At 30.3% G+C, this 24431-nt stretch overlaps 3 protein-coding genes across 8 annotated transcripts; 1 reads left to right on the top strand and 2 right to left on the bottom strand.

Annotated features, from left to right (window-relative positions):
- Positions 1-1253: 1253 nt before the first annotated feature.
- Positions 1254-6585, top strand: LOC123220069 (ELMO domain-containing protein A-like). 4 transcript variants are annotated; one of them, XM_044642069.1, is made up of 11 exons: positions 1254-1805; positions 1921-1981; positions 2124-2278; positions 2387-2489; positions 3350-3462; positions 3595-3663; positions 4191-4306; positions 4400-4454; positions 5719-5839; positions 6028-6170; positions 6298-6585. In XM_044642069.1, the coding sequence occupies exons 3-11, from the start codon at positions 2138-2140 to the stop codon at positions 6397-6399; spliced, it is 963 nt and encodes a 320-aa protein (XP_044498004.1). In that variant the 5' UTR covers positions 1254-1805; positions 1921-1981; positions 2124-2137; the 3' UTR covers positions 6400-6585. The 4 variants fall into 4 exon arrangements, with proteins under 4 accessions (XP_044498004.1, XP_044498003.1, XP_044498002.1 ...); XM_044642068.1 differs by having other exon boundaries at positions 1895-1981; XM_044642067.1 differs by having other exon boundaries at positions 1874-1981.
- Positions 6586-7356: 771 nt separating this feature from the next.
- Positions 7357-14723, bottom strand: LOC123220474 (protein DETOXIFICATION 24-like). Of its 3 annotated transcripts, none has more exons than XM_044642702.1 (8): positions 14474-14721; positions 13399-13641; positions 9252-9793; positions 9066-9152; positions 8540-8596; positions 8089-8446; positions 7863-7949; positions 7357-7589 (listed from the first exon to the last, which is right to left on the bottom strand). In XM_044642702.1, exons 2-8 carry the CDS (start codon positions 13630-13632, stop codon positions 7521-7523), a joined length of 1434 nt encoding a protein of 477 aa, XP_044498637.1. In that variant the 5' UTR covers positions 13633-13641; positions 14474-14721; the 3' UTR covers positions 7357-7520. The 3 variants fall into 3 exon arrangements, with proteins under 3 accessions (XP_044498637.1, XP_044498638.1, XP_044498639.1); XM_044642703.1 differs by having other exon boundaries at positions 13399-13638; XM_044642704.1 differs by lacking the exon at positions 8540-8596 and having other exon boundaries at positions 14474-14723.
- A 3360-nt stretch (positions 14724-18083) lies between these two features.
- On the bottom strand, positions 18084-24256 carry LOC123219955 (protein DETOXIFICATION 24-like). Its single transcript, XM_044641930.1, has 9 exons — positions 24060-24256; positions 22421-22673; positions 20333-20874; positions 20162-20248; positions 19755-19811; positions 19419-19657; positions 19212-19330; positions 18858-18944; positions 18084-18342 (listed from the first exon to the last, which is right to left on the bottom strand). The coding sequence occupies exons 2-9, from the start codon at positions 22667-22669 to the stop codon at positions 18271-18273; spliced, it is 1452 nt and encodes a 483-aa protein (XP_044497865.1). The 5' UTR covers positions 22670-22673; positions 24060-24256; the 3' UTR covers positions 18084-18270.
- Between the last annotated feature and the right edge of the window lie 175 nt (positions 24257-24431).

The raw sequence follows: 24431 nt of genomic DNA, 5'->3' as shown, positions 1-24431 counted from the left end.
GTCCCCGCCCCGTCCCCGTTACGGGGATAAAAAATAATCCCCGTCCCCTCCCCGCGAAGGAAAATTCTCTCCCCATCCCCTCCTCGTCCCTACGGGGAAAAATTCCCTTCCCATCCCCGCCCCGTCCCTGTGGGGAAAAATCCCCTCCCCATCCCCGCCCCGTCCCTGCGGGGAAAAATCCCCTCCCAATACCCGTAAATATAAATTTTAATTCCTTTATGTATTTCAATAAATAAAATAAATCATATTCTCTCAAAATATCACTTGCTACAAGAGCTACAAAATATTCATTATTATTTTAGTTCAAATACAAAGTTTTCATAAAATCTAACAATATGCAATAATCAATCTCTTCATTAGTAGCTCTTCATGTATGTGATTTAGGGTAATTTTATAATAACATTAAATTTAACACTTTTCATTCACTTCAATTGATTTTATCAAGTTTATAATTTGTTTTTTTTTGTATAAAACCTGGTGGATTGACTAACTAAGTTTTGAAGTTGAAATAAAATTAATTTGGTGCATTTGCATTTTATGATAATGAGATTCTGAAGTCTTTTTAATATATTAGATTAATAGTTCAGAAATTAGTAAAAGCTGATAATTGATAATTCAAAAATTAGTAAAATTAAAGTTATAGTTTTAATAAATCATAATATAAAAATTTATAGAACTTAATAGTTTAGAAAGTATTATATTAATATATTAGATTTAAAGGGTGGGGTGGGGTGGGGTGGGGTGGGGTGGGGTGGGGAGGGGATGGGCCGGGGCGGGGAGGGGAGGGGAGGGGAGGGATGGGCCGAGGCGGGGAGGGGAGGGACGGGGCGGGGCGGGGAAATATGTATCCCCGTCCCCGACTACGGGGATTTTTTTCATCCCCATCCCCACCCCTTTCTCCGTTTTTATCGGGGAATCCCCTCCCCATTAGGGTCGGGGAGGGTCGAAACCCCTAAAATCGGGTTCAAATTGTCATCTCTAATAGTTAGTGGGTGTTTTTCTTTTTTAATTAAGTGGGTAACTGTTAAATAAATCAAAGTTTTATAAATATGATAGAAATTTAAACTCAAATTTTTTTTCTTAAAAATTTTAATAAATACTATTGTTGATAATATATGAGTTTCTCGTTAATCTAACATTGATATTTAAGTATTTTTAGATACTTGACTTAAAATATGTTAATTTATATTTTTATGAATATTGTCTCGCCTAGTTTACTTTCATCCACTACTAGAAGAAAGGGTGTTTTGAATTATACACATCTTGATGGGAGGCTCTTGTTGCATCTCCGGAGGTGTAAAGTATTATATCCCATTTATTGATGATTTTTATAGGGTGTTTATGCACAACAGGAAATCCAAATCCTTTTCTTGTTTCACAAAGTTTAAAGCTTTGGTGGAAAATCAGAGAAAGAAGAAGATTAACGTAAACTGATATTCCACCACATCATTAACTTGGAGAAGTTGGAATGAGAGATCATGCTACTTAAATCTTGACCTTCAGGAAGAGTCTTCTCATTTCACCGATAAAGCTGACCGTGAGGTCAATGCACCTGTAAGTTATTATCAATAAGAACAAGTTAATACCCAACCAAATCAAAAAAAAAAAAAAAAACCAGAACAAGTTAAATAAAATGATTGAAGACAATGGTGATGATGAGGAACATGAAGCTTTGGAAGATGAATTTTTGACGGTTTGATGGTAGAGAGGGATTGAGTTAGCAAGATGGAAGATTATATGTCTCCTACCTTTTTGTTAGCTGTCTGTAAATGGTTATTCGAGGCACTATCTTTATCGATCATCTGGTAACCTTTACTAATTTTAAAAAATTATTTTTGCCTACAATAAATATAAAAATTAACAAGAAAAACAGACTTTTTCCTTTCCTGTACAGTTCCTAAAATGTCATACTTTGCTTAGAAACAAAGTTTACGAGATCTTCATACGCAGAACTTCATTTTCTTCATCGAATTTTATTTGGGTGAGTCCGTTCCCTTTTTTTTTTTTGAATTCTTTTCTTCTTTTTGTTTATCACATTAAACTGATTAATCCTTACTTGGGAGAATCGATTCGTGATTTCAGTTTAGGGTTTATATCGATTTGGGTATTTTGTTAAATTGCAGGTTGAATTGAATTGATGACTTCGATAACTTTGAGGCGGCGACTCCATCACAGAGATGTTGATGGGAGAAATCATGAGCATTTGGGCACTTCTGGTTTCGATAGCTTAACTGAACCTTTGTTAGCTCACTATGATGATCATAATTCTGTCTCTCAGGTATCTTTCTTTCAATGTATTAGCATTAATGGTTGGTTTATTATGAATAAGAAGGAAGTCTCCTCTTTTTTTTAATTTAAAAAATTTAATATTGTTAGAGTATATTAGGTCCGTGGAGTAGATGGTATTCAGGATGATCAGAGGAGAATGGAACGCTTGCATTGGATTTCTTTCTTCGCTCAGTTAATTGTGCAATTGGTACAATGGTTAGGTGTGTCATTTTGTTGTTGATTATCTTCTTAGTGGACTCATTTTGTTGACGGTTACTTTATTGTTGTTGTCGGGGAATGGTTACTTTATTGTTATTGTCTACAAGAATTTATTGTTATTGTCTACAATAAATTTATTGTTACTTTATTGTTATTGTCGGGGAATGGTTACTTGATTACTTTATTGTTATTGTCGGGGAATTGGTACAATTGGTACAATGGTTATTTTATTGTTATTGTCTACAAGAATTTGACATTTTATAGTTCTGTATGGTAGATTTCTTTTTGGTTATTGAAAAACCAGTTGGCATGTGTTGGACTAGTGCTGAAGTAGTAAACCTTGTAATCATGTTAGATAGGAAACTTGTGGTCGTTTCTGTTGACTTGGTTAAGTTGCAGAATGAGCCCAGTTTTTGAGCGTGATGTGCTAAATTGTTATTGGTGATCCTTTTAGTCATGATAATTTGCAGTATCTTGCTTGTGGTGTAATTTGCTGGCAAAGAGAGGCTAGATGAGTTTGTTGCTAGATGAGTTTGTTTAGGCATGGCTTATGATCTGTGATGATTTTGTTGGCTGATTGGATATATTTTGTACTTCAAACTGCTAGTTGACTGTTGACATCTCCTGCTACGGTAACTTGCTTAATTAATAGGAATGCAATTTTGTTTTTGTATCATCATGATTTTCTTGAAATTTGCATGAGGGGTTTTGGCTCTACGAATTTGGAAGCCTGCCTAGTTTATTAATTAGGATGGTGTACTTGTTAGGTGTTTAAGTGCTTGCTTATCTTTAACAACATTGTTGATAGTGAAAATGTCTCAGGTGTCCTTTTTACTAAGTTCTGGTCATTTGAAATTTGTAGCAAATATCGTTTTTGCATCTGGACCAGTTATTGCACTACTATTGCCTCTTTCTTCTGCCACTCAAAATGGACCAACTTGGAAGCTTTTTCCGTCTTCAATTAGTCCACTACAGGTATTATATTGCATTGATGTGCATTTCCGCTCTTCCCTTTCAACCCCCACACCTTGCTGCACACACACCCCCCCCCCCCCCCCCAAAAAAAAAAAGGTATATGAATGTAATGCTATTATGGTGTCAATTCAGGAAGAAAGGCTTAGACATCTACAACAAAGGCTTGAAGTCCCTTTTGATGGATCATGTGTGGAACATCAGGTAGGTTTTTCTCCATTTAATTTTATTGCACTACTAATGTTTGGCCCCATTGTTTTTGAGCTGGTGATAATAAGGGATCTGGGTTAATTCCTTTTCATTTTTGTTATCAATGAAAGCTTGAAAATCTATTTATACTGAAGAGTTATCCCTCTTGCTAATTCAAAGTTTAGATGCCTTAAAGGATTTCTATTTACATATATGAAAAATGCAATAAAATTTATGGATGAAGCTACATGTTAAATGCTCAAATTAAGTGCTCATGATTTACTTATTGTATCTAAGTATGTGTCAACCTGGGTGAGGATTATTATTACGTGGCTTAATCAACCCATCATAATTACTCCAAATTAATGGTTGAGGTTTATAAATTAGCCTATTATTATTTCTTCTACAAACTTTAAACTTGTAGCGGGGAAGGTCTCTAATTTTGATTTCCCTTCTGATAAAGGAAAGGGAAGACAGACTTGTTTGCTTATGTTTTAGAGCATAATTTATAACTTTTATAAAATTGAACTTTTGCCTTGCAGGATGAACTTAAACAATTATGGAGGTTAGCTTATCCTGGTAGGGATTTGCCTGCTTTGAAATCAGAGCTTTGGAAAGAAATGGGTTGGCAAGGCACAGACCCTTCAACAGATTTTCGGTATGAAATGGAAATTACATTAAATTTCTGATGAGTTACATTATTGTTACCTCAAAAAGATTCTGATGCAATTTTTTTCAATGTTATGTGAAGGGGTGGAGGATTTATATCATTGGAAAATCTCATTTTCTTTGCCAAGAATTATCCGGTTGGTTCCTTGGTTTAAAATGATATAAATTTATTTTTCTTTTTACAAATTTTTAATTTTAATTATTGCTTTCTTTTTTCAAAATTGTTGAGATTTTATTAATTTTTATCTTCATCTGAAACAATTGGGAATTTTTTATGCCTTTCGTGGCCTGTCTTTGGGGAAACCACAAAACTTTGTTCAGGCAGCAGAAAAATTAAAATACCTTGTCAAAATGGAGGCCTGGAATAGTAGTTATCTTTCAAGTTGCTGTGGCAATTTGTGCTTAACAAGAATGCATTTTTTTTATAATAAGATAATGCTGAGAGTTGTAGAAAAAGTATATATATCTGGATTTCTGAATAAAGACTTGCTTACTGACATGCAGCAGAGAAAGGTTATATGTCATCTCTAATTTCACAGAAGAATATTGAATAGAAAGAAAACATGTTAGAGGAGGAAAAATAAAAAATATAAAAAGGCCTTCTCTCTTTTTCATGGATACATTTTGTAGTAGAGAAGCTATGGTTTTGGAAACTAGTGGTTGCTTAATAAGCACTTGGGAGTTTGTTAAGTGAATAGCTCTTCTGGTGTTTCCTCAATTGAAACTAGTTTACCTTATTAGCTTTGCCCTTTAAAAAGTTGGTTATTGCTTCAAGCATTTTTGTTTTGGCAAGACATTTTGGTTTAGAGATGAAAGTAAAAGTGACGAGTTGGCAACTGATTTTGTATGATAAAGTTAACACAAAAATCTACTATCATGCTCTGAACTGAGAAGGGAGTCATAGTTTTTTTGGATGTATGTTTATTGCATATCGGGCCTTTTTTTTCTTTTTTTGAGGAATATTTGTTTTGCTTGCTTGTTTTTAAGTATGGAGATGTTTGCCTGCTGACATTTTATGGTTTTGGATTTACATTTATCTTTGTAGTTTATATGTAGTAACATATTGAAATCTAGTTTTGACTCTTGGTGGCTGTAAATAAATGGATAACATATTCTGGTTGTTACTTGGGTAAGGAACCTATTCACAGGTTTATAAATGCTATAGTTCATCATGAAATACTTTTATTTGCTCAGATTTTACTTGATTGTCGGAGATGTTTATATTGTTTCTTTTGTAATTATTGCTAAGTTCTGCTTGTGTTCAATATGTGTAGGATCTTATTGTAGGTTGTAATTGTTTTGTTCTCTTTCCTTTTGGTTTTGATGGGGTTTTTATTGCCCAAATATTCAAGGTAAAGCTGATTATAACTAATATTTAGTGATTTGGTCTTCATTCAACAGGACTCATTTCAGAGATTGTTGCATAAAAAAGATGGAGCTAGAGCTGAGTGGGAGTACCCTTTTGCGGTAGCTGGCATCAACATTTCATTTATGTTGATACAAATGTTGGATCTTCAATCAGGCAAGGGCGATTTAATGCTGTAACTATTATGGTTTACTTGTTAATCTGATGCAGGCTGAAAAACGTCCAAACAAATGATTCTAAAGCTAAATTTTGTCAACACACTTTGTTTAGCTCTTCTGCCATTTGTCGTGATTTTTTAGTAATTAAATTGACGGAGAATTTTTCTGACTATGTTTTGCATGCAGGGAAGCCATCTTCTTTGGCTGGAATCCGTTTCTTAAAACTTCTGAAGGAAGATGAAATGGCATTTGACAACCTTTACTGTGTCGCCTTCCAAATGATGGATGCTCAATGGCTTGCCAAGCGGGCTTCGTATATGGAATTTAACGTAAATTGTTCAAACATCCCTCATCCCCAAATTTATTATTAATTCACTTTACAACTTATCTATTAATTAGGAATAACGTACCCTACATTATTTGCATGATTTATCTTGTTATTGTAACCTTTTTCAGGAAATTTTGAAGTCTACAAGAACACAGTTAGAACGGGAGCTGGCACTGGATGATGTGTCTTGTGTGAAAGATTTACCAGCATACACTCTGTTGAACAGGTGAGCAAAACATGTATAATTTCATGTAAATAAGGTATATACTTGTCATTAAAATCACGATGGATGACAAAACTAGTGGAATATTATAACTTTTAAGTTGAAAGACTAAACTCGAGTCTCTATCATACTTGTAAAACTTTGACTTATCTGATACAATAATTATGAATCCAGTTATTATGCTTTAAGTTTATACTTAAAGGTTATTCATTCAATAAATACGGACGGGATCTTTGGTTATAAACAAAAAAAAAAATTACTTGAGGGGTGACATTTCTGGCTTTGGTAGTGACTGCTAAGCTAGGTAGTTTGTCTGATGAAACTGTTAGCGTAAATGTAAATCTAAGGATGATAGTTATGCAAACCTTGTCAATCTTATTGGATGTACTAAATATATCAAAAAATTTGTAAATCTTTATGATGTGAGAAATTGCATTAATACTCAACGATGGTGGGGATAGTTTTTACTGAATTGTCTCTAGTTGAAAAGACTAGCAAATTACATTTCCCCTTTTTTTGGTACAATTTTTTGAATTTGATTTGCCAGTTTTCGGGTTTTTTTAGTAGCCCTAATTTTTGTGTGGGGACGAGCATAGTTATACATAATTCATATGTTATGATATATATATATATATATATATATTATATTAATACGATATAATTGATGTATTATACGATATGATACAAATCAATATATTTTTAAAAAATAATAATAATATAATAAAGATATATATAAAAAATTTTAAATTTTTAAGAGTAATATTTTTTAAAATGAGAATATGTCAATTAGATTTTTTATTTATTAATTTTATTTTTTGAAAGTCACATTATACAATAAAATACGATATTCAATATATAATACAAAAAATTAAAATTTTGGTATATAATATAATACGCGATTTGACTATCATGAAAACGAGTGTATGACCATCTCATGGCAAAATAATAAGATTTTTGAACAACAATAAATAAAATCACGCTAATCCAATTTAAATGCACATATAAATACATGTATGATGCATGTTTTTAAATAATTAAATGATTTTAAAATTAAAAATAAAATAATATATAATACCATACTTAAGGCCTCTGGCATATGAATGACATCACACTTATAAAACTGCAGAATTAATTACCAGTAGATTCATCTGAAGGCTTCAAGAGCCACCTATCTAGCCGTGCTGTTGCTTCATCCACCTAAAAGAGTCATTTAGGAGTATCATCATAAATGCAAGTGATTATTATAATATTGAAATTTTTTTATTTCTAACTTAATATAATTATATATATTTATTTTAAATACATAAATAAATATATATTTGATATATGTCATCAAGTGATTAGGAGATTTTGAATTTAAAAAAAAAATATTTAATCATATGATAATATATTCTATATACACTCATTTATTTACTTAAAAATAAGTATGCATAGTATTCTTCTATCTAAAATGTTATATTTATAATTTACCTGTTGATCCCAATCGGTCTTATAGGTTATAAAGCCCAGTGTGAGTACTTGTGTTGCCACTCCAACCATCATCCCAATCCATATGCCCTGTCACATCATTCAAACACGGGTGGCATTTGAATAACGTAATTGGTTACTTTCTCTTTTAATTTAATATTATTAAATAAAAATAAATAAGTTTGTAAAATTTATTTATATATATACTATTATTAAGTGAAAAATTCACCTTAACTTTCATATCAGCCACATATGCGAGAAGAACACCAACAGGGATGCCAATTATGTAATAGCAACATAAGTTAACATATGCAACCAACGTCTGCCGGCCTGCACCGACAGCCACCCCTGAGAGTACCGCCTGGAGGCCGTTGAGAAAAACTGAGAGAGCTAGTAGAACAGACAGGCTTGAAACAGAAGAAATTACTTCCTCACTGCTCGTGAAAATCTTTGTAATGCCATGGCTGAACAGCAGACAGATTATGAAGAAGAAAGTTCCAATAATGGTTGCTGTGATAATTGCAACTTTCACAGAAAAACTTGCGGTTTTGGCATCTCCTTTCCCCAATTCATTTGAAATTCGCACGCTGTAAAAAATTTTTACATTCATGTAAGAGCAACTATATATCACCCTCATTCAGAATGGCCTAAGATAATTTGAATATTTATCAAAGTCATACCTAGAGGCAGCCAGAAAGCCAAAGCACAGCATAAATTCCCAAGATATGATGTTCAAGCTACATTGTGAATTCAACTAATTAATTAGTTATCATATGTTTTGGAATCATAAACTAACAAGAAAAAACTAGAATAAGTGTAACCCATTGACAAAAATATCATCCTCCCCACTTTTATGGTGGAGCTTCGGTTTTTCTGCCTTAACTATTTGAATTGGGTAAGAGACAAATCTAAACCCTACCATGAGTTTTTTTTTTTAAACTCATCTGAGCTAGATTGCCCCTTTGAAGACAAATCAATCACATTGAAAAAATAAATTACGTGTCCAGTAATTAGTTCTATAATTAGTGCACCAATTAAAGTCAAAAACTAATCTTAGTATGACGCCAAGAGTCTCAAACCCCAGCCCTCTCTCCAGTATTTCACATCCTTGTCATTCAATATATCTTGGGCCTACCGTGTAAATTGGTAGCATAATACATTGACAATGTGCCAGGGTTTTAGATTCAGGAATAACTTTGAACTTACCAAATAGAAAAGGCTGAAATCTCAGTTGTGGCATTTTTCATATATCCTGACAGTAGAACCAGAATGGCGTTGTACCATAGCTCTAAGCTGCATATAGTGGATGATAAAACAGAAAAAAAATCAAAGGTTATTTTAAATGATAATGGAATTGCAAGAAAGAAAATCTAGAGAAATTAATGCACTTACCAAAGCATTACACCTGAGGAAACTGAGAGCTTCAAAACAGGAAGCAAATCAACAAAAGCAGCCAAACAGAAGCCATTCCAAGTGTTGGGGCACCAACCGCCGAAGAGATAAACAAACTCTCCGATCACTATAAACCAGCTAGCTATTATCATAGCACCCATGGCACCAGGGATGCCCAAGTTTAATAAGTTAACAAAGATCCATGACAAGATGACATGCATGACAAATGCGACAGCAGAAAGCCAGCCAACGATAATGTTTTTCAATTGGGCTTGAAGGTACTTTTGGATGGTCAAACAGAAGACGAAGAAGTAGAGAATGGGGATGAACCATAGGGAGATGTAGCCGGCTTTAGCTGCAATGTCGGAGTCTTCGCCAAGCAGTTTGAAAATGTCGCCGGCGAATATGAATACGGGAAGCAGTACAGTTCCGGTGGCGATGTTTATTAGCAATGATCGCTGCAAATATATGCCCATCATGTGGTATTGTTTTGCTCCAAATGCTTGCCCACATAGAGTCTCAGTTGCACTTGACATGCCCAGCTGCAAATTTGATTATAGTCAAAACCGTGTTTGTTAATTGCTCCATTGTGTAAGCTAAAGAGATCATATACCCAATCATAGTATGGTATCCTACAATATACAAATATAATACAATATATATCATAAACTGTATTAAATTAATACGATATAATTAACCTATTATATGATTAATACATGATACTGATATAGATTGATATTTTTTTTAAAAAAAAAGTATAATATAATATAGGTATATATGAAAAATTTTAAATTTTCAAAATGTTTGTGATATTTTTTAAAATAATGTTATAATGAAATTCTTTTATTATTTACATAATACTTATTCATTTTTTATCAGAAAAATTAAGCTATTAAGTGAAGGCAAACACTACTACGCTGATCTTTGAATTATAAAACAAAGGTCTTAGAGAGATATTAGTTAGTCACTTTTGTAAGGATAGAGAAAAAAAAAAAACAACAATCCAATGGGATATACTTACGTAGCTAATTAACAAAATTAAATTCCAATATTGTCCTTTTCTAAACCTAAATTTTATGTCTATATAGATATAATCCTAAAGTTGCTGGTTGTCTTTTATTCCAATAAAACTAGGTGTACATTTTATATGTTATTATTTGTGCATATAATATTACTCATTTGAATATAAAATTACGTATACAATTAATGTATCATTATGTAATTGATACTATTTTATTTTTAAGGACAAAAGATATATTCCCACGCAAGGTTTGATACAAATCTAATCTCTCACTCGTTAATTATCGAAAATCTAAACTCTCATCCATAAAAGGTTAAAAGTAATAAAAATAGTTAACTTAAGGGCTAAAATTGTTATTTAACTAGTAATATATTACAAATAATAAAACATTATCCATTTTTTTCCTAAGTTTAGAAAACTAATAATTTTTCTTCCAAAATTAAATTTTAAAATATCACATTTTAAGTTTTATGTTTTTCAACGATTTTTCTCCGACCCTTTCTCCCATTAGTAATCTTATGTCCTTTCGTTGATTGTCCTACCCTTCTCCGACATCTTTGTCATCAATGAAGATGACATCCTTGTCAGAGAGTAATCAATAATCATACTTGAGATATGGTGATCAAACCTACAATTATTGTATTAGATAAGTTAAAGTTTTATAAGTATAACAAAGATTTGAATCTAAGTCTTCATCTTAAAAGTTTTAATAATCTATCAATTTTGATAACTCATGAAGTTTATTTGAGTAAAATTTCTTAATTATTATTTTTCTTTTTAAAAAAAAAACCTTGCTAGAAAGAAACCAAAAGAGTTAGTCCTCACATATAGGGAAGCCCATGTGGCATCAGCATCCGAACAGTCCATCCAAGCTATACAATGCTCATTTCATAGAAGCAATAATGGAAGTTTAAAGGGATATTCAAAATTTTATCCTTATTTTAATCAATGTATACATATATATTATTTATCTCAAATTTTAAACAAATATATCATAACAGTAATTCATTTAATGAGACCCACGTAGAGAGATTCTCTCTCTTTTTTTTTAAATATTTTTTCTGCAACTTTATAACTGTACTATAAAAAATAAAAATAGTGCTACAGAATGGAACCAGTGCTTCAAAAACAAAAGAAAGAGGAAAAAAACTGAAAAGTGAAATGAATTTCAGATTAAAAATTCTTAAAAGTAAAGATATAAAATTAAAAAACAACCCACCAAAACCCGATGCAAGGGTTGATGTCAACACCAACCCTCTTTCTCGAAATAAATTTTTAAAAGCAAGGGTTGGCGTAATTTTTAAAAGCCAATGCCAACCCTCTTTCTCTTAATTTAATTTTTTTAAAATGTCATGGATTGCATCAATCTCAAGTGCTTCAATTATTTTTCAAAGTTTCTTAATGTTTCAATTATTTTCCATTAATATAGGATGTTTTCCAAAATTATAAAGAAAAAGAGATAATTTTTTTGCATGGGTAGCATTAAGGGTGTATTTAAAAAAAAAATACTGTTGTAATATATTTATTTAGAGTTTAAAATAAATAGTGTATATATATATATACAGATTAAAATAAGTGTAAAAATTTGAATATCCCAGCTTAAACCTTTTCCACTCAGTTTGGAACCCAATCAGTTTAACAAGAAAAAAATCTTTGCCTTTGAGTCATTAAGGAAACCCAAGCTACCAATGAAAACTCTGAGGTAAGCTAATTATTATACATGGGGTCACAACTCCATTAACACAAACTTCAATAAAAACATGCAAAACTTCAATTATACCTCTAAAGTAAATTCTGACTTTAGGGTCATGATAGGTCGGCCTCTACTAGATAGTCAAGATATTGATGAGTATTTATCGAAGTAATGTCATTTTTGCCCACCAATTTGGAAAATAAAGATGTGGGTGAGATGGTTGTGGTGGATTCCTTTTATAACTCTGAAAAAAGTTTCATCAATCTGTAATGATTCCTTTGGAAAAAAGCTAATATAATTGGCTGGGTTCTTGCTGACTGGATAGCTACAATTCTTAGTTTGGGCGCAAATGCGTGGGATGGATAAATGCCTTTGAAGGATAGTTTAAATGGTAAATAAAAGAGTAAAAAGTTTAAATCTCTGTCAAAAATATTTAAAGTATAAATTTTTTACTTATAATATAACAGTTTAAGTTATATAAAGTTTTCTCGTTATCCAAAAAATAAAAGTATTGGATGGATACTAAACTATCTAGGAATACTGCATATTATTGTATATTTAGATTTTTGAAGCTTTTTGATAATGAAACTATCTTTGCCACCATGAGATTGGTTGAAACATTAACCTAATCCTTCTTTATCAATTTGTTTAACCTTTTTATTCTTTAAAATATAATAAAAAGGATTTTATATATGCTAAGTTAAAACATCAACAAAACTTTTTAAGTCTTACTTTAATCCTTACTGTTAACACACTTAACTGTTAATTTCAATAATATGCACAAGGATAATATATTATCAACTTAGAAAAAAAAAAAAAACAGACAAATTAGATAACTTCTGATTGAAAAAGACCAGTTGTTTTAATAATCTAAACCACATTTACTTGTAGTGCCATTGCTAAATTTGCAGCCAAAGAATTTAAATACATTTGTTTATCCAAATCATAGTATGACTGGATTATGTTGGTTGACCATATAATAATTGTAAGAGAGACTGTGAAAATTATGATTTTAATCGTCCTTATGTTTTTTCAGGTTTAAAAAGATAGTGGAATACAGAAAGGAATGGCTAAAATTCCAGTGTGAGGAAGAGTGGTCTGGTCTTGTTGGAGACGACGGATGGGCCATTTATGTTTGCCACTAAGAGAGATTGGAATAACGAGATTTTATATATAAAAAAATATAAGTTTAAAATTTTTGTCACAAAATATTTTACGATAAAATTTTTAATTTATTTGATATAATAATTACAGTTTAATCATTAAATTTGAGATTTTATGTGTCCGATGTGATTAATTCGACTTCGAAAAAGTGTGTGGAGTATCAGAAAGCCTCTGTAGCAGGATGAAGCAACGTAAAGATAGGGCAAAAGCTATGCAGAATAAATGCTCTTTTATCTTAAAAAAGCGATGAAGAATAGAAAGAAGGTTACCAAAATCCCATTTGCAAATCTCACAGCAATGATCTGGATGAGAGCATAAGCAGCAAGCTGAACATCCCCAATATGTCCAATAAATCCTTGAGTAACCACAAACATGCCATATTGACTTACTCTTGCCAACATTGCAGGAAGAGCAATCCTCCATAGTTTTTTAGATTCTGTCCAGATCCTCCCCTTTAAATTGCTCTCATATTTTGCTTCGGATCCCAGAAGCCTCTCTTCCATCTCAACCTACTAATTTTTTTAACAAAATTTAATAACTTTAGAAGGCAAAAAAAAAAAAAAAAAGAGATGTGGTACATGTAATTTAATAAATTAAAATTAAAAATAAAGTACATAAATTAATATATATATTGTAATTACAAATAATTTTACTTTAACTTTATTAATTGCATTGCTACCTTTTATAGTTTAGGGTTTAATACGATCAGCCAAAAAAATCAATTCTTATAAAAAAAAAACTATAATTAAATATATAAAACAAAATTTATTTTTATATTATATATTGAATAATTGATTATATAAAATTATTTTAAATGTTATCGAATGAATTAAACCATACAATCGGTATCTTATCCATATCTTACCGAGTTTCGAAAGCATTGGTTTTCGATGTATCTTAAATTATAATAAATTTAACAAACATTTTTTTATCTAACAGTCTAGTAAGTTTATCTTAATTTATTCGAACGTAGGTGGGAAAAGCGAGGATGAAATATTTAACTCAATTACTGAGCGATCTGCTGAAAAGTAGAAAATAAAATAAAGATTAATTAATTAAAGGGCAGACATTTCTTAATGAATTAATTATTTCCTTCTATCGAGCTATACAAATATCTCTCTTACGAAAGACGTGTGTTGGGAATAAACCACATGCATTGGACTGATGGTTGGACAGCTTACTCTGCTTGAAAATCGTTGACCAAATACCACAATATATACATGAGAACACAAGTTAAAATAAAAAGTAAAAAGAAATAAGTGGCGAAGAAGATGAAGAAGATCGGGAGAGTTCATGCAGAAAGAGCAACTATATATAAAGAAAGATTATGAGTTGGGAACTTACTTGGCCTTGGATTTGAAGTTGATTTTAACAGAATCGCTTCTAGGACTGTGTTGATGGTTCAGAGTTGAGAATATTTTGCCATAATACTCATATCTCTATATATGGAGGAAAAAAAAAAAAAAAGAGAGACAGAGAGAATCAAATGGGCACTGTCGATGAATAATGTTGTGGGGGAAGAAGGAGGAGAGCACTGTCGATGCAAAATGTTGTGGGGGAAGGGGGTTTGGTGTGATTAATGAGACGGTATTAATAACGGGGAAGATGACGAGTATAGCATGTCAGAATAATTTATATATGAAAAATAATAATTATAATAATAGGTTAAATCTCAGTGCTTACGTACAGGATGCGGTGATGTTTGCTATCAATACAAATTCTCTGTATCGGGTACGGGTCAAACATCACCGTTTGGCTTATTAGAAAAATCAATTTTATATATATATATATGTATTATTTTAATATTTTATATTATATGCATTTGTTTAAATTTGAAAATGAATTTGATTCAAACAAATCTAAAACAATCTCGATTTAAATAAATTCAAGCTCGAACTCAGGTTTAAGTTTGAAAATTAAAATTTTTTTAGTTTAAACTCGAACTCAAGCTTAAGGAATGTTCAACTGACTAAGCTCACAAGCTAGAAAGAATTTATATAAATAAATTAAAAAGAAAATCGTTTTAACCAGTATGAGTCAAGACAACATAATTTTAGTCCTTTTTTGCTTCATTACAATATCGAATTGAACTTAAAACTTGATTTGGTTTAACTTGAGCTTTTTTCCTTTTAAGTAAGCTGAATTTAAACAACTTTAATGAGAATTTGATAAGTTTCCTTCAAATTAAGTTGAACTCAAATTTAATTTGACTCGAATCTAACACTATAAATAAGTAATGGAGACAGAGCATGTGAGAGAGAGTCATTTTTGTTTCTTACTTGCTTACCCCTTTCTCCATAACATTATCAACCTCTTCCAAAATAAATATTTATCTTAATATTTGTAAGTCACACTATATATATTAATATAAATAATTGTGTTTATTTTAATTTAAAATATATTTATGTTACTGTAATATTGATCCCCTAAAATATCATTTTTAGCTCCGCCATTGCTCAGTATTATTACCTTAGAACATAAATATTTTATATTCTATCCGAATGTTGATTGGTTGTCTCTAACAAATAAGATTTAGAAGTTAAATGTTGATGCTGTTGTGTCGGGAGTGATGGATACTGTAGGAATTGGAGGAATTATCAAAACTGTAGGCTTTAGTTATCTTAGAAAATTTACCAAGAAATAAAATTTGAATTATGGGCTACTAAATTAAGGCTTGACGTAGCCAAAGAGTATGAAATTTTAAATATTTAAATTGAAGCTAACTCTAAAGTGACAATCCAATTGGTATATTCTACACATCAGAGTAGAAGTTCTCTCGCTAAACTCTTTAACGACATCAATAACATGCATCATCTTAATTGGCAAGTAAGGTTTGTATATATATTTCGAGAAACAAATAAGCCTACTAATTGGATGTTTGAATTTGTTTTATATTCATTTAATAAGTTGATATTCTATTAAGATTCATTAATAAAGTTGTAAGAGATTCTTTTAAGATAAAACATTAAAACTTCAAACTTAGATTAATATATTTATTTCCGTATTAGTTTTTTAGGTCTCAGACCCTGATATCGTATAAAACAAAAAACAATAATAAATCTCTAAACTTCATATTAATTTTTTTTATAATAATCACGTATGTTTTAACATAATTAAATGAAAATGAAAAAGATCGACTAAATGAAATCGGGCACAGGAAAGTAAATAACACAAAATTGTGGAAACATCTAGCCATGATATTGAATATTTCCAATTGTCAATTATATTTGGGATATGATTTAGTGAGCAATTAAGAATGGACTATAAAGAGTCAAACACCCTTTATTTATTCCAATTTCCACCCTTTAGAAAAGATAAAACAAAAGGAATCCACAAGCAATTTCAATTAAGCTTCAGTAATTTCAGAATGAGTCGTGTCCGTTACTCCTCCACATATAATCTATGTATTTATTTTATAATTTCATAATATCTAAAAATATTAACGATAAAGTCAGATTAATGCTTTCAATAATAAAAATTATTTATTTATTTTTTAAATTTATCTTAAATATCTTAGGTTGATAAAAGTTTTTGTCCCACAAACATTAATTTTGTGAATGCAAAAACATTGGAAAGAATAACATGAAATCGTGATTAATAATTGAATGATTTTAAATAAAAAATAAAAAAATATTTAATCATATAATGATATATAAATATATATTTATTTGTATATATACATAACATTATTTATTATTAATTTTTTAATAAAATTATATATATAAATAATATATATAAAAATATTAATATCTAAATAATATGTGTAAATAATAATATAATATTATATAATTATATGTTATTTTAAATATAAATTAAAATTATTTTATTATATATAATATATAAAATTGAATAAACAGCTTGAAGTCTGTGCCGATTATTATTGACTAGACAATCTCAGCCGGACTACCTAATCTTGTCTTTGTCCGACAAACCTTATTATGTTTTGGAATGATTTATTTAAAAAATATTAAATATAAATTATTATTATTATATGAAATAAAATTTAATATATATAAATAATTATTATATTTAATTAAAAATAGTAAAATAATGATAAAATATTATTTTATTTAAATATCATTAAATATAATTATTTTAAAATATTTTTTGATTATTTATTATATTAATTAAAATAAAAATATTTTTATCATTAAAAAATTATAAATAATATATATAATTATAAAAAAATCAAAATTATTTTAATAATATAAATATAATAATCATATTACTTTTTATATTATTTATTACATCATTATTAATAATAAAAAATATTATTAATAAATTAAATTAAATAACATTAATAATAAAAAATTAAAAATTAAAATAACTCTTTATTCTAACAAATCCAACTAGCCCTTAAAAATAAGATTTATAAGTTCACTAACTTTCACCCACAAAATGCCAAATCTAAAATAAAGTTAATTAATAATTATCCGGGGATGGGATGCCATCGTTATCACTTTGATTAGTTTAAATAATTTTTTATTAAAAGAATATATTACTTTAAAGATCAATAAATTTAAATTAATATTATATTTAATTAAATTAATACATAAAATAATTATAATATTTGATTGTGTTTAACGTGGAGATTATTGTCACGTCATCATTAACCACAATTATGGCCCCATCATTTTTTTCCACAAATTTATAAGGACTTTTTGTATGATCTGTCTATTACAATGTGCCGAAATTGTCAATAATCGGGACCGTGCCAGCCCCAATTGCTTCACCGTTAGTGGCTGTGTGTGTTCAAGTAAGCATCACATAGTTTATTCCTTAGACTTACCCAAGTTGCCTAATTAAAATATTCAAGCCACACACATGACAGATATGTGGTTTAGAGTTTAGGGTTTTAATTCTACAACCACGACTTTCAATTTTTGTGTGTCAAACTTTAGAGAGATATTTAGTAAAGTGTCTACCAGTTAAAAAAATTTGAACAAATTCTCGGTTTTCTGAGTCTGATAATTTTTATTCCTAAAACTGAAACCAAGAAAAACACGATACATAAAGCAAAATTCATCCTCTTATCATTGATAACAAGGATGATTTCAGTCTCCTCTCAAAATTACAAGCATGGGATCAAAATTATTTCAATTCTAGTTCACACCTAATCAAGAAAGAGGCAGTTTTATTGGTTAATCTCCATTTTCAGAATCTTCTGCTGGTTTTAGAAGCCATTGTTTCATTCGTTTGGATGCCTTGTCTACCTGCAAGGGACAAACAAAAACTATAAACACAAAATTCATCTCAAAAATTAAGAAATCTAGTGCAAAACACATTTTACATTTTTGCTACTTCTACAAAATTGTTCCTTCCTAGCTCTCAGAAGTATGCTTGTTATTCCCAGCAATATTTTCACACTTTTGAAAAAAAAAAAAATCTAGTTTTTCAAAAGCAATTCTAAATAGAAACCCTCATGAGAGATGGCTTAAATAATTAAATCCTCCCCTAAAATTACCAACCAAAAAAAAAAATTTCAAAGCATCATAAAACTCTCTAAAATTTCAAAAAAAAGCCCTTAAAAAGGCAGTAAATTGATTTTTTTTTTTTTTTTTTGTATAACCACCAGGGCATTTTGGATGAAAGTAAGTATCAAGGGACATATGAAAAGGAAAAAAAAGCTACAAGTTTTGGTATCATGAATCAGAATATATATAGAGTAAAATCAAATAAATGGTAAAATGGTATTCTTCTGATTAGCAAGCATGTAATATAAAATTACCTGCTCATCCCAATCTGTTCTCCAAACAAAGTAGGCAAGAATAAGTGTCTGTATTACTACGCCCGACAATAATCCAATCCACAAACCCTGTCATTGAAATAATCAGTTCAAGTTTATACAGAGCAGTTGGTTCAAGTTCAATCAATATATTAATGATTATTCAAACACTGAAAAGCTGAATAATAAAATTGGTGCTGTGACGGATATGTAATTACACTGTTTCATATATACATATATATAATAAATTCTTTTTGGCTTTATTGGGAATAATTGCTTTGGCATTTCGTAATTTAAAACATTGCTGGTCACCACGAACAGCAGTTGAAGAATTTGATTTAGTAATTTAATTCTTACCTTAATTCCAAGATCGGCGACATATCCAAGCAAGCATCCCACTGGAATTCCGATCACATAATAGCTTCCCAAGTTAATATAAGCAACCACACCTTGAAATCCAGCTCCGATGGTCACACCTGAACACAAGAAAAACTCAAAGTCTGAAATGTATTTTCAAACATGAAATTTACTAAATAAGATCGAAAATAATAAATAATTAATTACCTGTGAGCACTGTCTGAATACTGTTAAGTAAAAGGGAGAAAGCAAGAAAGACAGATAGATTTGATACCGATTCTGCAACTTCCTCACTACTAGTAAACAAATATGAAAGTTGACGACCAAAGGCCAGGCAAAGAACAAAAAAGATCACTCCTAAAATTGTTGAAGTTGCCGTTATAACTTTAATCGAAAATTTTACTGCTTCGGCATTTCCCCTGCCCAGTTCATTTGAGACCCTCACACTGCAGAGAAAAATAGCACAGAAGGTGCTTGTAAAGACAATAGAATGGAATGGATATAACACTTGGAAATGGCTTCTATTGAACCAACTGCACATACCATGAAGCTGCTAGGAAGCCGAGGCAGACCATAAATTGAAGTGCGCTGACATTGAGGCTGCCAAACGAAATAACAAAGCATCTTTACATTAGTAATTAAAAATTAAAAATCCATTACATTTCAAATATGAACTGTTCTATTTTATTAAACTTTGAATAAGAAGACCCAATAAACTCATTATAAAAAGGGTTAAGGCCCCTTCCAAAACAGATAGAGCAATATATATCCTATTTCAAAATATTGCGTTTTTTTTTTGGTGACCGTTTTACTGATTGACAATCCATCAAATGTTTTTGCAATAAATCAACCTACTTCTGAAAAATGACTTACATTATAGAAATGCTTTAGACAAGTTATTTATGTCTACGATGAGAACAACGTAAAAATGTAAATAAAATCGTTCTTACCAAATAGAGAAAGCAGATATGGCTACAGTAGCATCTTTCAAGTAACCTGCTAATAACACTAGGATTGAATTGTACCAAAGCTCCAAGCTGTACCAATAAATTATCACATTTAGTTGGCTCTTGATAATTTGACATCATATAATTAACATGATAAGAAGTACTTCATCTTACCAAAGCATTACACCAGAGGATAAAGAGAGCTTTACAACTGGAAGAATATCAGCAAAGGCAGCTTTACTGAACCCTTTCCAGGAATCTTGACACCAACCACCGAAAATATACACAAACTCTCCTATTACCATGAACCAAGCTGATATATTGAGTGAGCCCATTGCACCATCAACCCCTAACCCAAGTTTGATCACAAACAGCCACGATAAAAACAGATGAAGAACAAGAGAAATAGCAGATAGCCACCCAATTATCATATTTTTGAGCTGTGATTGTAGAAACATTTGGATGGTCAAACCAAAGACAAAGCTATAGACATAGGGAATCCACCATAGAGATATAAGTTCACTGGCTTCTGCTATTTCTTCATCCTGCCCGATTAGTTTTAATATTGGTGTTGCGAAAACAAAGATGGGCACCAATATTGTAGCTGTTACACCATCGACTATCCATGATCTTTGCAAGTAAATTCCCATCATGTGGTTATGCCCAGCTCCAAATGCTTGCCCACATAATGTTTCTGTTGCGCTTGACATTCCCAGCTTCCAAAATTAAGAGAAAAACATGTCAATTTATCGTCAAATGTATTTATATATATAGTCATCACTTAAAAAAAAAAAATACTGGTGAGAGGAAAATAATTTATCCATGGTTATAAATATTATTTTTATGATTTAAAAAAAAGGAAAATAATTATTAAAAAATTATTTTTCACCTTTAAAAAGTTTAATAATGAGAAAAATTTCGTCGTCATATATCGTTGTTGTTTCCTCATTCGAAATATTACTATTATTAATATTTTTAATAGTGAAAATTATAATGACAAGCATAATGAGATTTTTTTTATCGTTAAAACATTTTAACGATAATAAATAAATTTTAACCACCATTTTCCACTTATTAAAGTCATGAATTTTTAAGTTTAATGAAAGTTTAAATAATTAGTCATTATAATACTTACAATACCCATATATTTATCTACTTGTTATTTGACTTTTGCTAATGCCATTTTTTTATTTAATGCATTTCAATACAACCATGTTGAAATTTTAATTTACAAGTCAAAAGTATGCTTCTGGATGCTTATTTCACAAACCCAAATGCTTACTTCAACAACTTTGTGATTAAAAGCTAGCAATTAAATAAACATGTCAATGGGTTGGTTCTGGCTTGGTGCATTAGGCTCATAAGCTGGGTCAAGCCCTGAGTCCACACAATAATAGGCCTTCGAGCCTGGTTGGCCCATAGATTTTTTAAGGCCCAAGACCCGACGCTATATATAGGGTTGGGTCTTAATTGGGCTAGCCTATTTAAATAATTTTTTTAAAATTTTAATTAAAACTTTTAAATACAAATTATTTTTTAGTTATTAAAACCAAAGACAGTACCCCAAACGTTTTATTTATAATTTCTCACTTGTGACAGAGAAATACCAAGATTATATGATAAAAAATATTATAAATTTATAATATAGTATAAATAAATTAATTTATATACTATAAATTATAAACATAAATAATATATATATATATATATATATATATTATACCATTTATCTACTTATCCTCAACATCCAAAATTTTAAATTCATTTGACATTAAATTTATTTATAATATTTTGTAATGATAAAATTGAAATAAAAATGAAATTATAAATATAAAGAATTATTATTTACAAATTCAAACAGTTTCTAAAAGAGAGTTGATAAGAGAAAATGAAATTGAGAATATAATAAAAGAATTGTGATTTAGAGATTTGTAAATAAAATTAGAAATAAAAAAGATTTAGATTGGTTTATAAAAAAAAATAAAAAATAAAAAAATTAAATCTTGCTTTTGCCTTTTTTTTTTTTAGTTTGTAAACAGTATCGAATTGGTTTAACTCATAGATTTAACATTAAAACCTACCGTCCGGCCTAGAGGGCCCATAGGCTAAGCCCATGATGTTATATATTAAACCGAGCTTAAATTACGGGCTTCCAAGCCCAGCCCAATTGACTTGTCTTTGACAGTCAATTTTTTGATTGAAAATTGAAAAACAAAGTCATTCACATCAGAGAAATTTCTTATATATAAAATAAGTGATTACCAGAATTCCGTTGACAAAACGCAGAAAAATGCTTTGAACAAGTGCATATGCAGCGAGATCTACGTCATTAACATGTCCAAGAAAACTTTGCGTCACCACAATAAGTCCATATCCTGTGACTCTTGCAAGTATCGTGGGAAATGCAGTCCGCCATACCAGCTTCGATTCCCTCCAAATCCTGCTTTTTAGACCACTACTATTATTTTCTTCCAATGCCAGAAGCCTCTCTTCCACTCCATTATTACCCATGATTCTAAAACATCAAAATTACAACAATCAGTTGAATTATAAAAAACAACAACGTATGTTTAGCCTTTATGCAAACTCTGTTACACTTATGTTTAAGATCTTTTACTATTAGATCGATGCATATCTGCTTAAAAGAAAGAACAAAATAAATACCTCACTGGCACAAAGATAAATAATGAGTGGCACACAGAATTAGATTATGTATTACCCCACGTTTAAATGTGTTTTTTTCTCGCTTAATTTTACTTTTAATATTTAATCTTAATTTTCAAAATTTGAACTTCTATGGTAATATTATTTGTGTATTGAAAATGGGTATTGAAATTACTTGCATGGATAACGTTGGATGAATCAGGAGTTAGATAAATACCAACAAGGCTACATTAAATGAAGCCAAAGTGTTAATTTCAGAAACAGAGATGTGCCATGGCCCTGTTCGGCTTTCTCTGCGCCTACCCAACAGTCAGTTTTGAAATTATTGAACTTGATGAAGTGATGAAGAACAATTAGATGCATAGAAGAAAAGTCAATCTCCAGCATTGATAAATGAACTACTTTGTTAAGCAGATGAATACAAAGCATAGGATATCGCGAATATAGAAACGGAAACATAGAAACGAAACTTAAGGAAGCTGTCAAGAACCTTTTTGAAAGTAGTGTAATAATTCAAAAGGTTCTCACAAAGGCTATAAATAATAATTTCTTTTTTAATTGGAATGGAACTTTTTGCTGCTGTTTTTAGTAAAACTGATAAAACACTTAATTTGTTAATTTGTGGGAGAAAGTTTGGGTTTATTTAATTTTATGATTATAAATTTAATTATTATGTCTTAAAATTTATCTGGTTAACTAATCCAGATCAGTTTGGTTTAAAAAAAAAAAATTAACTTCATTGCCGACAGATTTAAACTCATTGGGACCTCAACAAATTAATTAATCCTAGGTTGTGGTAGGAATTCAACTACTTTGAAAGGAAACAGACAGATGAAATGAGGATGCAAACTAACTTTCTATGACCACTTTACTTTTGACTGGTAGGTAGTGATAAAAATTCCGTGGACTCTAGTAGTCTTCAAGAATTTATTCAGTTTCAAGTAAATACAGTAAACAACAACATCCAGAGAGTGCATGCTTAAACTTGTTGAGACCTGCGCATTTTTTGTGCCCAGCAAAACTTCTGTGTTCTTTCTACTTATATGTTCAATGGAATGCTGTACGTACTTCACTTAGACAGATATCAGTTACGCATGCAGTTCTAAATGGACTGAGTCAAATAAATTTCGAAGAAAACTTTCAGTAATATTATGGTATTCAACCTACTTTGTGTGTAAACAGACCAAATGAAAGAGAAAGAAGAACCAAATGAAGAGAAAGAAGAAGGTGAACTCACTTTTGCCTTAGAATGAGCCGAAGTTATCCGTTGAAGTACGTGGCTTCTCTGGTTGGTTATGAAATTTGTAGGGAGAAAGAATAAATATCAGTGATGCATGCGGTGGGAAGGTGCGTGCGGTGGGAAGGTGCATGTGATTGGAAGGTGAATTTGTAGGTGGAGGGAGAGACCATCTAGTTGATAGTGTGAAACATTCACAAGCCTATTAGAACTTTCAACACACATTACTATATCAGTGTACCGGGCTATGTCAGGGGGCCCATTATTTATATATATATATATATAAAACACTATTATTTATATTTATGGGCTCAAACTGTAAATCAAATTAGACTAAAATGCATTTTTAAGGTTAATTTGACCTAATTTTAA

This window comes from Mangifera indica, chromosome 7 (genome assembly GCF_011075055.1).
Source record: "Mangifera indica cultivar Alphonso chromosome 7, CATAS_Mindica_2.1, whole genome shotgun sequence".
NCBI lineage: Eukaryota > Viridiplantae > Streptophyta > Magnoliopsida > Sapindales > Anacardiaceae > Mangifera > Mangifera indica.
The sequence above is the reverse complement of the archived record's forward strand: the minus strand, read 5'-3'. Positions and strand labels throughout refer to the sequence as shown.

Bases quoted from the DNA above. Each gene is read 5' to 3' on its own strand.
- LOC123219955 (XM_044641930.1), bottom strand. From the start codon at position 22,669: ATGGGTAATAATGGAGTGGAAGAGAGGCTTCTGGCATTGGAAGAAAAT. The intron at 19,812-20,161 runs GTAAGAACGATT...TTCGTTTGGCAG, and splicing joins ATATCTGCTTTCTCTATTTG to CCTCAATGTCAGCGCACTTC. The intron at 18,343-18,857 runs GTAATTTTATAT...TGTCCCTTGCAG, and splicing joins GAACAGATTGGGATGAGCAG to GTAGACAAGGCATCCAAACG.
- LOC123220069 (XM_044642069.1), top strand. From the start codon at position 2,138: ATGACTTCGATAACTTTGAGGCGGCGACTCCATCACAGAGATGTTGAT. The intron at 2,490-3,349 runs GTGTGTCATTTT...TGAAATTTGTAG, and splicing joins GCAATTGGTACAATGGTTAG to CAAATATCGTTTTTGCATCT. The intron at 3,664-4,190 runs GTAGGTTTTTCT...TTTGCCTTGCAG, and splicing joins GATCATGTGTGGAACATCAG to GATGAACTTAAACAATTATG.
- LOC123220474 (XM_044642702.1), bottom strand. From the start codon at position 13,632: ATGGAAGAGAGGCTTCTGGGATCCGAAGCAAAATATGAGAGCAATTTA. The intron at 9,153-9,251 runs GTAAGTGCATTA...CACTATATGCAG, and splicing joins TCCTCAGGTGTAATGCTTTG to CTTAGAGCTATGGTACAACG. The intron at 8,447-8,539 runs GTATGACTTTGA...AATTTTTTACAG, and splicing joins GGCTTTCTGGCTGCCTCTAG to CGTGCGAATTTCAAATGAAT.